This window comes from Oncorhynchus tshawytscha, linkage group LG03 (assembly GCF_018296145.1).
Source record: "Oncorhynchus tshawytscha isolate Ot180627B linkage group LG03, Otsh_v2.0, whole genome shotgun sequence".
NCBI classification, from domain to species: Eukaryota; Metazoa; Chordata; class Actinopteri; order Salmoniformes; family Salmonidae; genus Oncorhynchus; species Oncorhynchus tshawytscha.
In genome coordinates this window covers 43,925,604-43,939,568 of record NC_056431.1, presented here as the reverse complement: position 1 = coordinate 43,939,568, position 13,965 = coordinate 43,925,604, and the positions used below count along the sequence as shown (strand labels likewise).

At 39.4% G+C, this 13,965-nt stretch overlaps 2 protein-coding genes across 2 annotated transcripts; both read right to left on the bottom strand.

Annotated features, from left to right (window-relative positions):
• Positions 1-288: 288 nt before the first annotated feature.
• LOC112236571 (plasma membrane ascorbate-dependent reductase CYBRD1) lies at positions 289-4,290 on the bottom strand. The gene is made up of 4 exons (XM_024405169.2): positions 2,741-4,290; positions 1,900-2,108; positions 1,278-1,432; positions 289-1,163 (listed from the first exon to the last, which is right to left on the bottom strand). The coding sequence occupies exons 1-4, from the start codon at positions 2,931-2,933 to the stop codon at positions 878-880; spliced, it is 843 nt and encodes a 280-aa protein (XP_024260937.1). The 5' UTR covers positions 2,934-4,290; the 3' UTR covers positions 289-877.
• A 136-nt stretch (positions 4,291-4,426) lies between these two features.
• On the bottom strand, positions 4,427-11,015 carry dcaf17 (ddb1 and cul4 associated factor 17). Its single transcript, XM_024405157.2, has 14 exons — positions 9,883-11,015; positions 9,692-9,795; positions 9,494-9,584; positions 8,984-9,120; positions 8,748-8,826; positions 8,519-8,608; positions 6,741-6,848; positions 6,503-6,605; positions 6,227-6,369; positions 5,677-5,786; positions 5,442-5,526; positions 5,204-5,287; positions 4,908-5,063; positions 4,427-4,716 (listed from the first exon to the last, which is right to left on the bottom strand). The coding sequence occupies exons 1-14, from the start codon at positions 10,000-10,002 to the stop codon at positions 4,600-4,602; spliced, it is 1,527 nt and encodes a 508-aa protein (XP_024260925.1). The 5' UTR covers positions 10,003-11,015; the 3' UTR covers positions 4,427-4,599.
• Positions 11,016-13,965: the final 2,950 nt, after the last annotated feature.

Genomic DNA, 13,965 nt, shown 5'->3' with positions numbered 1-13,965 from the left:
TTTGCTTGCAATGAGTTTACTGCTCCAGTGGGGAGCACTGTCTGCGCAAGGTAGTAAGATCCCAGTGGCTGCCGATAAAGATAAGTGTAGGTGGAGATCATTTGAGAGATGCATGTCCAAGTCCTGATAATATATCTGCGCGCAATACTATGATTTGGATCCAAGAGGGTGTACAATTCCATTTACCCTACAGCAAATATATTTGAAAAAACAAAGCCCTACTAATCATAATTCAACAAAAATGTATAGAGACATGTCTACAAACATTCAGGTAATGTTACAACTTAATCATTTGTAAAATATGCTTTAATTTTATGCCGCAATTATGAATTAATCACTGTATGAAACCCCAGGTACACAGTCCACTTAACAAAGTAATGAGGAACTTTGTTTGCCTATTATTGCCTTTAGGTAGGCCTATATGTAATATTACATTATATATTTGTATTATAATGGATTCACCTCTCACATCCCTTCCCTAAAGATGTGTTGATTCTGTAATTCCTCCCTTAAATGAAAATAAAAACTCTGAAGAATACAGTATGTAATCGTTATAAAAGCTATACAAATGTAAAGAATATGTATTTGATTATTATTTTTCTATACTTCAATAGGCTAGTTTAATCCTTTATCAAATGATTATTCAATGATATCAAATTGAGCTGTGTAATTTATTTGTAAAAAATTACAAAATAAAAAACTGCTTAATTAAAGGTCAACACTCTGGAATGGTTGGGAACAATTCCTCAAGGTGCTATTTGGAACAATAGTTAATACAAAGGTTTACATTTGCTTTGGGACTGCCAGAACAGTGGATCCATGCAACTTTTTAAAGCATCAACAAACAGACAGAACCAGCAGTTGATTTTCATGTTACTCAGTTGACCTGTCCTGAGTCCTCCAATTTACCACTCCTTCTCCTGGCATCTCCATTGCCTTCGGGGTCAATCGGGTCAGTTTGTTGTGACAGGGCAGTGCCCATTTTGGTGCCAGCTGACCCATCCCTGTAAGTTGGCAGGGAGCGCAGGACCTGCTCACTGGGGCGTTTCCAAGAGGGGCGAGTAGCGATCCAGAGAATTATTGCGCCAAAAACGACTATCAATACTCCCAGCACATTCACAAAGTTGGCCTCTGGGGGAGAGTCCTTGTACTTGGGATATTTCCTGAGAGAGAAAGAAGAGAGAGTTACCTATAGCTGTAATATTATTTTACGAAATGGGGTCTCTAAGTACCCAAGTTTTGTATATTTCTCATATTTCCTGCCTTGTAATACTTACAGGCCAAAAATGAGCTTCTCTGTGATGCCCATGAGTGCTGTGGCTATGACACTGGCAAAGATGAACAGGCCACTGTAGACGTGCAGGGGCATAAATGCTGCTCTCAGGTATATCGGGGTGATGGGTATCAAGTATATACACACTCCCAGAACAAGCTGCTCAGTAAAAGAGGAAAGATCAGGAAACTCTGTCAAGCATTGTAATAAAGAATGGCATGTGGTATACCTACTGTGCAATAAAATGCACTTCATAAACAGTCTTCACAAGCATCCATGCATATAACTCTAGTTATATAGTAGAGGGAAAAAGATTAATAATGCTTTATAACCAAGCTTTATAACAATGTAATAGATATTATGAAGCAATCATTATGGACAGTCCTATAGTGTAATACTAGCTCACATTCAGTGCTTGACTTGGGAAGGAGCTCACCGGAGCAGAGTACCAGCACCTCAAATATTCTACTGTTTGAGCTCCTGTTCCTCTTCTAAAATATTAGCTCAAAAGTATTGTGTAGCTCCTGCCCCTAAATATAAAGAGTACCGGCACCCAAAATGAGTACAATGACCTATTTCAGTCCAAGTCAAGCACTGGCTACATTATATATTTGAGGTGTGCTTACCTGTAGTGAATATAGTATCACTGCTGCTAGCCCCACCCAGCTGTGCAGGCTATACATGTTGGGGATGATTTGTGCATTGTGGAAGTCAAATACTGCTACCAGAGATATGACTGCGAAAATGAAGGCCAATATGTTTAAGCCAGCATGAATAAACTTCATCATTAACTTGCTGCACTTCCAGGTCCATGGCAACCTATACACCACAATGGCTGAAACAGAAGAAGAAGAAAAAAAACACTTCTTCAACTTATTAATCATGAAAATGCATTCACTTCACAGTAATTTAATGGGAATAATACACCTTCTGGGATGTGCAATTCCTGCTATGAATACCAAATGTTGCAACATCCTGTTTTGACAGAATCGCTGAGGTATACTTCTATACTTCTTTTTAACTAATGTAAGTGCATACCAATCAAAGTTGCTGTGTCATTCAAGTTAATTAGGCTACACTAAAGGAGGTACTTCACGTGAAATATTGCAAATGATTCTGGAATGTACTTTTGTAAATTATCAAAGGGTGCTATTGATTTAGGCTCCTCAGTCAGTAACTTTACTCCGAAATGCATCAGGGTAACAAATTACCATAGAGCACCTAACATTTGTCTGCAAAAAAAAGTCGATAACAGGCTATTTCTACTAAACATTGACACGTTTCATAACAATGTATATTTCGTTCAATAACAGTAGCCTTGCATAGCAATCTGTTCCAAGATTGATTCATTCCCAAACTTCACTGCTTGTTGAAATAACTTCACTTTGGTATGTATTGACAGACCTCCATCGCTTCAGATTTTACTGAATGATGTATGTACAGAAGAGAGAAAAACAAACTTCTCACCAATTCCCTGCATAAAAATGAACCCGGTAACGATTAAAACAGGGTGCCAATTGAATTCCGCAAATCCTCCATCCCATGCTAAACCTTCCTTGAAGTAGAAGACCCATCTCAAAACAAAAATTATCGACACAAAACCAACGGATACAGCGGCCGATAGCGCGAACAGGAACTGCTTGAAATTCTCCATCGCCATCTCCGACAAACGCACTTCAACACTGGACTAGAGGAATTTCAAGAGGTTACTCAGGGGGGATGGGTCATGACTCTTCTTCATAACAGAAGGTCTGAATGTTTTTAACTACCAGTTTTGTAACCGCAGGTTGTTACAAAAGCGCCAGACACAAGCTATTGTGGAAGCCCATTCCCGCCACCATTTCTTAAAATATTTTTTATGTCAATATTAACTCGAAATGTCATGGTTGCAAGTAAACATTTTGAGATATGTATTCGAAATTACGAGATATGCAAGTAAACATTTCTAGATACTAAGTCGAAATGTTGAGATTGATTATGGTCAAAGGATATGTTTCCTCATTTGTAGCATTGTATGGTGATTTCAGAGGTGGCACCACAGGTCCCAAAGCCAGTGGTGGTGGTGGGATTGTTTTCCTGATCTGGATGGTTTACCTAACCAGGTAAAACTCTTGCCCCTAGTTGTAGTCCAGTGTATGACAGAGTTCAAAAGGTACTTGCACACAAACCATGAAAAGGAATAACCCATGGAGGCCAAATTGCAAAAAATAATATACTTAATTTAATCCATGCCCACAAAATACAAAAATGGTGGCAGTGCAAGGTGTTAAAAATAAAAATAGTAAAAAGTAAAATCAGCTCTTAAAACGGTTTGATATGGGCTGTTACGGGACCAGATTTGTTCTAAATCAGGTCAGATGTTATTAAAAACTCCTGGCCCTAGCGAGTACTTATTTACACAGAAACTGTGATTAGACAATATAACAAACAGGGCTGAGCTTGCATCTGTAATTAGAGTTACTCCCACAGTATGTCTTCGCTATTGTGTTGATTAATTCCAGTCAATCATTTTGGATAGAATGGGTCTAGCCTAGCCACCCGAAGTTAAACAAATAAATGGGCCTATTTTAGACTATAAATACATAGCTTGGGCTATAAATACATGACGTTACCACTTCGTTTCCCTTGGCCAGAGGGGATCAGAGCGCATAGGCTTCTCTAGGCTACCTGCAGCTGTGGTTAGGCTACAGTTGATCAGACTAAAGCACAGATGAATTGTGCACGAGTTGTCAAATCATGAGGTAAATCAGTCTAAAGAACAATACGTTGTCCTTCTTTTCAACGCATTGTGTCAATATTTTTTATGAAGCCGAATCAAAAGTGCTGGGGGAAAATTCCAGGTTGCCACACATTTGCCAGCAGCCTTGCTCTGCGGATCTCTGCAAAGGAGAAACATGTCCTCAATTTTGAGGATACAAAATGTTTGACTTCCATGCATCTTGACAATTATTTTTTTTATTTTTGGGTGGCGAGAATGTGCTTACATGCGGTTAAAAAAGATCAGAGAACCTAAATTCACAGCTCTTCTTAGATGATCAAACATGTACAACTATTTTTTATCAGTTAATTTAGAAATGTTGTGGCTTAATTCATATGTCCTAAAATATAAGATGCAGAGGTAGCCCAGTTAGCCAACAGTTGTATTGGAAAAACTATTTCAGACACTTTATTACCAACAACATCTTCAAAATAACAGAATGACAACATGTAGTCCTTATTGGGAAAGAAAGTATAAAAAATAACTAGGAAAACACATTCAACAGGGCTATTTACTTGAGGAATCCTTTTGACTAACATCATTAGCAATGGGAAGGATTGTCTCAAATTCACTCATCTGCTTGTCCACGACTGATTTTGTAGACATGGCAGCAGAAGTTATTATTCTTCGTCTGTTCAATATGAACAATTGTATCTCTGTCAAAGAACAGCTCGTGGCTGTAAGTCTGAAACAAGAAAAGACAATACATTAATAAATAACGTGAAAAGGAGAGAATTCCCACATTCTCTTCCTTTACAGTGGCCTCGTTCGACCATTGTGATCTTGCAAGCTTACATTCTGTTTAAACAAAATGAGAGTGCAGCGGTCAGGGTGGCGGATCAGGCTACATTTACACAATATTCTAAAAGCACTAACCACATCCCATGACTCCACAAGTGGAACCCTCTTCAGTAACGCTCCAGTGTTGTTGTCATGGAGTCTGACGTGGGCCTTCCCCTCATCCTCTCTGTGGGTCACCTCCACAACAGCCAGAAGGTCAAGCTCATCCTCATACTCCACCATCCGGAATGTCTTTGAAGTAGCATGTTGCAGGAGGCATCAACAAAAACACTCACCAGCAATAACCAATATGCCTATATAGAATACCACTGAAATGTCAGTAAAAGTAATTTAGTCAGGATACAGTCTAAGCCTAATCCTTTAGAATTTACCTCTCGGTCTGGGTCATCATCCAGCTGATAAAATCTTCTCTTCACTGTGCGGCCTGAGGAAGTGACATTGATCTGGGAGGCAGCCTATGGTGGATAGAAGACGAGAGGTTTTATGAATCCATCACAGGAAAAGCAGCAATTTCCAGCCTTCTATCATAATGATGGAGAAGATATATCTAATTTAAAATGTATTATGACCCATGGTTAAAAAAGGTGCCAAAACACTATGTTAACTCACATTGTCTCGATGAGCTGTGATGGAAAACTCCTTCACTATATCGAACTGTGAATCACTCTCCAGTTCACTCAGAATCTTCAGCACACTGGGGGAAAGTATTCAATATTCAGTAAAGGCAGAAGAGAAACGTTGTTGTGTGAAATCTGACTGATGCATAGCACTGACCTAAATACCATAAAGCTGCAGTGTAAAACATGGTCTTGTGGACAACTTTGTTGGGGGGTTTTAAACTCACTTTATGGTGCTAGGTCCAACATGGATGATTCTTCCTGAGTCATCAGGGTGGAAGTAGATCCAGTCAGACTCCAGAGAACAGCACTTCATGTCTTGTATTCCATGCTTTGCCTATTTACAAATGCGTACAGTGGGAATATTACAGATATTGACACTGGGTATGACAACTACAGAACACTTTGGACCTTAAACTGGATAATTACTTAGCAGAAGCTTACATTTAAAGCAACTTAGTACCCAAAAGTATTTGTGAGCCACGCATAAATTGACTCAACAACATTGGTGCTGCCAGCACCATGCTCCAACCAGCTGAGCCACCTAAACGTCCTGTTGAGGATAATTTGTGTTTGAGTAATACCTTTGTTGTGTCAGTTAAAGACAATGCCTGTCAAAGACATCTGTAGTGCTCTGAAACTGACATGCTCAAATGGCTCTGGGACACTAGCAGCAGGATACTTAATATGCTTAAATAGTCTCACAATTCAGGAGAGACTTATTTGCGACTCATTCAATGTGTAGTGCATAAAGATAGATATGTACAAGTATATTACCAGGGTGTTATCCTTGAGAGAGCAGATGCGGTACGACCCCTGGTGCTTCTTATGGGGTAGGGTGAAGATATAGTGCCATGGATGGCCTCCGATCTGTACTCCATTATCGAAGCATGACACCTCAAACAGCACTGGGGGGCATTCTGCAAAAAAAAAATGAGAGAAAAAAAAAATCACTAAGAGTCCCCTGAGGCAATTCTGCAGATGGATAGACAAATGAATGGTTGGAAAATCTGAGGGACAGAAAGATGGATAGACAGATAAACAATCACCTACCTTTGATGTGGATATTCACTGGAATGCCAAATGGAGCTTCTCCCACAGTTTTACCGCCTTCTGAATGACACTGCTCCCCAAGAACCAATTCCGTTCTTATGTACTGGCAAAGAAGAAGAAAGAACAATCAATAAATGTTTTTAGAAATAATGGAACATACAGTATGTAGACAATCTGAACATTTTAAGAAGCATGCATTAAAACAACTGAAATGTTATTGTTAATCATAAATTCACACCTTATTCAGAATGTCTTCAAAGCTGTAGAGCTTCACAGTCTTGGTACTGTGAGAAACTGCAAGGACCCCTTGGGACAGAACTACATCAATGACGGTGCTTCCAAATATCTGAAATGACAGAGACATACACAGTGCATTCGGAAAGTATTCAGACCCCTTCCCTTTTTCCACATTTTGTTACGTTACAACCTTACTCTAAAATGTTTTAAATAGTCCCCCCTCCATCAATATACACACAATGCCCCATAATGACAACGCAAAAACAGGTTTTGTGACATGTAGAAATAAAAACTGAAATATCACATTTACACAAGTATTCAGACCCTTTACTCAGTACTTTGTTGAAGAACCTTTGGCAGCGATTACAGCCTCAAGTCTACTTGGGTATGACACTACAAGCTTGGCACACCTGTATTTGGGGAGTTTCTCCCCTTCTTCTCTGCAGATCCTCTAAAGCTCTGTCAGGTTGAATGGGGAGCGTCGAGTTCAATTCCGGGCTCTGGCTGGGCCACTCAAGGACATTCAGAGACTTGTCCCGAAGCCACTCCTGCATTGTCTTAGCTGTGTGCTTAGGGTCATTGTCCTGTTGGAAGGTGAACCTTCACCCCAGTCTGAAGTCCTGAGCGCTCTGAAGCAGGTTTTCATCAAGGACCTCTCTGTACTTTCCTCCATTTATCTTTCTCTCGATAATGACTAGTCTCCCAGTCCCTGCCACTGAAAAACATCCCCACAGCATGATGCTGCCACTACCATGCTTCACCATAGGGATGGCGCAAGATTCCCTGCAGACGTGACGCTTGGCATTTTGGCCAAAGAGTTCAAACTTGGTTTCATTAGACCGGAAAATCGTATTTATCATGGTCTGAGAGTCCTCTAGGTGCCTTTTGGAAAACTCTAAGCTGGCTGTCATGTGCCTTTTACTTCTACGTCTGGCCACTCTTCACTGATTGGTGGAGTGCTGCAGAGATGATTGTCCTTCTGGAAGGTTCTCCCATCCCCACAGAGGAACTCTGGAGCTCTGTCAGAGTGACCATCAGGTTCTTGGTTACCTCCCTGACCAAGGCCCTTCTCCCCCACTTGTTAAGTTTGGCCGAGCGGCCAGCTCTAGAAAGAGTCTTGGTGGTTCCTAACTTCTTCCATTTAAGAATGATGATGGAGACCACTGTGTTCCTGGGGACCTTCAATGCTGTAGAAATGGTTTTGTACCCTTCCCCAGATCTGTGCCTCGACACAATCTTGTTTCTGAGCTCTATGGCCAATTCCTTCGACCTCATGGCTTGACAGTGCATGTCAGAGCAAAAACCAACTGTGGGACCTTGTAAATAAGAATTTGTTCTTAACTGACTTGCCTCGTTAAATAAAATACAAATATATAGACAGCTATGTGCCTTTCCAAATCATGTCCAATCAATTGAATTTACCATAGGTGGACTTCAATCAAGTTGTAGAAACATCTCAATGATGATCAATGTAAACAGGATGCACCGGAGCTCAATTTCAAGTCTCATAGCAAAGGGTCTGATTACTTATGTAAATAAGGTATTTCTGTTTTTAATACATTTGCTAAATATTTTACAAACCTGTTTTATCTTTGTCATTAAGGGGTATTGGGTGTAGATTGATGATGATTTTTATTTATTTAATCAATTTTAGAATAAGGCTGTAATGTAACAAAAATGTTAAAAAGGGAAGGGCTCTGAATACTTTCCCGAATACACTGTACAACATAAATGTCATTACAAAAATACATTAACCTTAAGAAACAAAATGTTGCATACACTTTTGTTGATCTCCAGAACGCCCACAAGTTGCAGGGGGAAAACACGGAACACGGCGAGGTACAGCAAGGTGTTTTGGTTGAAACCTGCCTGTGAGAGTTAGGATAGGAAATAAGTGAATACTTCTCAGATTTCACCAGTCACAAAGAGAAAAACTACATGGAATGGTTCTACTTTATAAAGGCAAATTATAAGACGAATGGGCATATCAGACTCGTGGAAACCACACCTGTCTTGCTGAAGATGTCACTTTATTCTGAATGGACTTGACATAAAATGTCTCCTGCGATACATCCCAGCCAAGGTATCTGATATAGAAAAAATGTGTCATGTTAAGTAAAATCAGCGGTTACCTACAACAAGAGGAACCCCAGCTCCACAATAATAATAAAAAGAGATCTGTTGGGTTCATGATTTGTGGAGGACATTTTAATTGTAATTAAATCACATACAACTGCCAATTACCTGAACTTGTGATGTGGGGACAAGTAAACTTTCTCCAATTGTTGTCCTGTCACAGCTGAGAAGCGATACAGCCAATTATTGCTAGTCAGGGCCAAGAGGCTAGGTTTTTGATCTGACGGTGTTGGCAACCCTTTGTCCTATGAGGGTAAACATAATGATGGTTAATTAGGATAACACTAATACAGCCCTCTGTTTATAGCATTTCTACTCATTTACAATTACATTTAGTATACTTTATTCATCCCCAAGGGGGCAATAATTCAGAAATAGGTATAATAGACAATAAAACATGCCTTTTATAAATACAAAATGCAATACAGTGCAGTCCATTCACTATTCTATAGTCCAATAGTCCATAATTCCACAGTGATGCTGACGATGTAGATGTACAGAACTAAAAACTGGAAGTGATATCTATTGACCTCTTAGGAATTCTAAGCTGTTGACACCTGTTACATTTCTATACAGAAACAGTGAACTGGCTAAGATGGAAAATATTAATTCACTTACAAGAGGGCACTGGCATAGCAATGCATCTTCAATCTTCTCCGCTTTGGACCGCTTGGGTAATTCATACAGAAGTTGTGGCTCAGATGGAAGGCTGGAAATGATATTTTTTCAAGAAAATAAAAGAAGTAAGGGTACTCATGTGATGAAACATAACAATGCCACATAAATGTAGTTTAAAAAATAAAATATACACATTACCTACTGAAGCAACACTGATAATTTTCAAAATATATCCTCCCACTCTCATAAAATATAGTGGATTTTGAGGACTTGGTCCAGACTTTGGTGAAGTCTTTGCTGTCCTAGAGTAAATTAATAAAAGTCATTACTCAGATTTATTTTTGTGGAATTAATATATTCAATTACTTAATACATTGCACTTCACATACCTGGAGGACAATACCCCTAAGAATCTTCAAGTTGAGTTTTGACAAAGTGCCAGCATCAAAAATGCCTCTCGATCTCAAGTCTAGGTAGGTTGCAACATTTTTCCCTCTCAGCTGAGGCATCACTAGGAGGCGCTCAATGTACAGGGGCTGGAACACTCCACACAATAACACCAGTGTGTCCAAAACAAAGCAAGCGCAGTTCAACTGTTATCCACGTCGGTATTCGATACTTCCAACCATGTCAATGATTAATTTACAACCAAATACTACGTATACACAAACCTCGTCCTTTAGAACACGATAATTAAATAGTCATAACTAACCATCACGACTGCTAAAACGACGTGTCCTTAGCATCAGATACACAGTGATCGCAGATAGAACGAGCCATATATTTCACCGGATGTATAAATGTGAAGCATCCGGTTGGCGTTTCCGCTCACTACCAAATATGGGGAGGAGAGGAAGACCAGCAGTCGGCAGTGGGAGACGATAGAGCGAGTTGGATTTTGACCGGCATTCTTCAGATTATCTCAACGATGAAACGTTTGATCTCCATACCGTTTTCAGTTTCCAAAACTAGAATCTATAACAAACAGAGTGGATTGTGTTTTGTAGACGTTACCTTTCGCCAAAGTAATAAAATAAAAAAAATCGTTTAATGGGCAAGGGGGAATTGAATTACTAAACTTCACATAGTAGGCGTTCCGCCCCACCCTCCTTCTTCTTTGGTGTAAGAGCTTTTGCGACAATTACGTGTGCATTCCGCCACCTACTGTACAAGTGGAAAATAAAGATCCGAAAGGGAAAAAATGCGGCGTAATTATTAAATAAATAAAACATATATTCCATACAAACTATCCATAATGACATTTTTAAAAACTAAATCAGCCTGCTTTTCTGTTTTAATCAGGTCCCTACACAGGCCCAGAAGGATCCTGTGATGGCTGGACATTTCCTGGCGACAATAGTCCTTGCAGTGCTTCTGTGGTTAAGTCTTGGAGGCCCAAAAACGTCTCAGCTGCAGATATAATGATGTCCGCTTTCTTGGACTTCTTGGACATTTGGCCAGTACAATTAATAACTGTGGCTATAAATGGTACAAAATCCACCTTCTTTACAATAAATGTATCCAGACCACTTGATTGAGATATACAATATCTTATTCAGAACTCTCTTCACCGCCTCCACATAGGAGATTTGCTGTACAGCCCTGATCCTTGACACCTCAACCTCTTTCACTCTAACAGGGCACTCAGAGAATTCCGAAATGTGATCCCCGTCACAGTTGCAACATTTTACATTCAACTACTCCTGATTGTCAATGTCCAACGGGACGCCAGAGATAACACCTTTAACTGGTGCCCTGCTCCGACAATCAAAGCTGTCCACTTCCTGCATTGATAACTTTGCGAGCCACAATGCATGCTCCATTTGCTCTTTTGATATATACAAGATATCAACACCATACCGCTCCTGGTTACTGTTTCTGTATGATATGTTAGATTAAAGAATAAAGACAGACACAAATGTCAAGTTCAATAGTCATGTTCAAGTATTGTACAAGTCCCAGCGGAACAGCCCAGCTAGTTGATTACCTATCAACTAAACTCCGTAGCATCATCCTTTTCAATAGAAAGTGCTAACGTAACAGCACAACATTAAGTTCTTAACAGGCAATTCATAACAAATGAAAATAAATTACATTTTCTTTTTACTTCAATTGTCGTCTGCCTCTTTTTGTTGTTGTTGTATTTAACAGAGGACAGGTTAACACGGTCCCTTGCTTACAAAGTAAGCCTGTCTGGTGGCTTACACAGCCGACCCACCCGTGAGTAAGTATTGGCTCTGACAGGGGTAGGATTAGGGCCACGGCTGGAGAGCTTGGTGGGGTAGAAGCCTCACCCTCAGTTGGCTCATGTCTCAATTCTGCAGCCCTTGCCCTTTGGCCTGGGACTGTGTATGAGTGTATGGAGTGCAGGCATTCTTGTACGTGTAGTTCTTGAGGGCACACTTCAAAGTTGTGATAGAGTGACATGCCACTGAAACTCAAAAGTAAAATATGGCAATGTCAAATCAAATGTTATTTGTCATATACACATGGTTAGCAGATGTTAATGCAAGTGTAGGGAAATGCTTGTGCTTCTAGTTCCGACAGTGCAGCAATATCTAACAAGTAATCTAACAATTCCACAACAACTACCCAATACACACAAATCTAAGTAAAGGAATGGAATAAGAATATATAAATATGTAAATCCTTTCATATCTGATGAAAACAGTTGAGTGTAATTGTATTGTTTAATTTGCATTTTAATACTTGCTTTGATCACTTTCCCCAAATTTTTTCGCTTCATCCATTTCCTTCCTAGCTTACTTCAGTTTATTATTTCCGAGTTCATGGTTCATCCAAAGAGGAAGTGGAATCATTTGTCATGTTCCATCTTTGCTTTTCAACGTTCTTTGATAGCTCAATGTCTCTTCACATGCATTTGCTCTCTCTGAAAGTGCACTACTACACCGAGTGTCCTTTTTCAATGAACAGAGGAGGCAATTTTAGAGACTCGTCATGATGATTAATCAGAACTTGATGGTACAATTTGGGTATACAGTATCTCTCAAGAGCCCAAGTGGGTCATACCCAGCTTACAGTGGCCTCCTTGGGTTCTAAGCTGACAGTACTGATAACAGCTGGCTCCTTCCTGAACTACAACCCGGACGCTCTGTATAATCCCAACGTTGTCTAAACGCAAATAGGCAATACAGATTTGGGGAACCTTTGGAACTTAAAGGAAAACAATCCCTCAAAAACGGTATTTTATTGTATTAGTCCACCGTTGATACAGTCCCAAAATGTGTTGCATGTCAGCAGAGCTGCCAACTCTGGCCCCTCCCAGGATTTTGTGTTAAATGCTCTACAGCAAAGATTTCTTAGTGTCCAACAAGGTTTCTCTACCCTTAACCTTGTTCTAGTTAAATAAAGGTTAAAGAAACAGAAAAAACTCTCACACATTCCCCGTGAGACAGAAGCATTTGACCATTCTCACACTCAGATGGCACACTTCTTATATCTCACGCATAGAAAACTACTGATTTTATTTTTATAATTAGGACATTATTGCGCAAACTCGTTTTGAAATCAGAGCATCTGCGCCTGCAATTTAACATCACGAGCAGAACATCTATCATTGTCCTGTTTTACCACACAGCACTGTGAACTGTGGCACATTGAAGTATATGATTGGTCTAGTTATGTGAAGGATCAAGGCTATTGGATGCATGTTTTAAAGAAACGCCCATCAAGATTAGAGTGGAAGTGAATGGAGAGACAGAACGTTCTCTGCTGATTTTATAGAGCTGTAAAAAAGAGCAGCAGAGTAGCGCTCTTTTATGCGCTCAAATGTTGTCAACAAAATTATGTTCTCATAATACAGCCATAAATATATTGCAGAATGCAGCCTTTTGACAGCATGTACTAAAATAGATTTAATCCACACTTGCACTAGTCCCCTCATATGGTTTTAGCAGGTAGTGACCTGTTTTGTAACTATGAAAAGTATTTTGTCAAATAGATTGTGAACCCAAAAGTGCATTTTTGATTCTAGAGTTGGAAGAAAATAGAATAATTATTTGGTTAGGGTGTAGGGGCAGATTTATGTTATTAAATATATTTTATTAGCTATTTACCTTATTTAGTCTGATCAGTGGAACAATTCTCATTCTTAACAATGGGCTAAAATATATGGTAATTACTGTGCTTGTCAGCAAGAACAATACTGTTATTCCCCAAACATATTTTATTATTCCACTTCTTCCCAATTTTTCCAGTGTAATCACATATTTGAAATATGATATGCCAACTTGTGTCTTTGAAAATGAATGATATGAGGCTCTGTATCTTTACTGCCATTCATGGACAGTTTTGAAAAAGTCGTATAAATAAGCATTGGATATTAAATGCTCCATGTATCAAATATCATTTTGGACATTGTAGTATTGTGCAAATGCTAGGCAGAGATGGTAGCATGTGCCCAACACTAAAATGCCAAAAATGATTTCCATCATAACGCATTATTTTTTCTA

Coding starts and splice junctions, on each gene's coding strand:
- dcaf17 (XM_024405157.2), bottom strand. CDS start 10,002: ATGCCTCAGCTGAGAGGGAAAAATGTTGCAACCTACCTAGACTTGAGA. Junction 6,370..6,502: donor AGTGAATATCCACATCAAAG/GTAGGTGATTGT, acceptor TTTTTTTTGCAG/AATGCCCCCCAGTGCTGTTT. Junction 5,288..5,441: donor TCACAGCTCATCGAGACAAT/GTGAGTTAACAT, acceptor TATCCACCATAG/GCTGCCTCCCAGATCAATGT.
- LOC112236571 (XM_024405169.2), bottom strand. CDS start 2,933: ATGGCGATGGAGAATTTCAAGCAGTTCCTGTTCGCGCTATCGGCCGCT. Junction 2,109..2,740: donor CATTTTTATGCAGGGAATTG/GTGAGAAGTTTG, acceptor CTTCTGTTTCAG/CCATTGTGGTGTATAGGTTG. Junction 1,433..1,899: donor TGATACTATATTCACTACAG/GTAAGCACACCT, acceptor TTTACTGAGCAG/CTTGTTCTGGGAGTGTGTAT.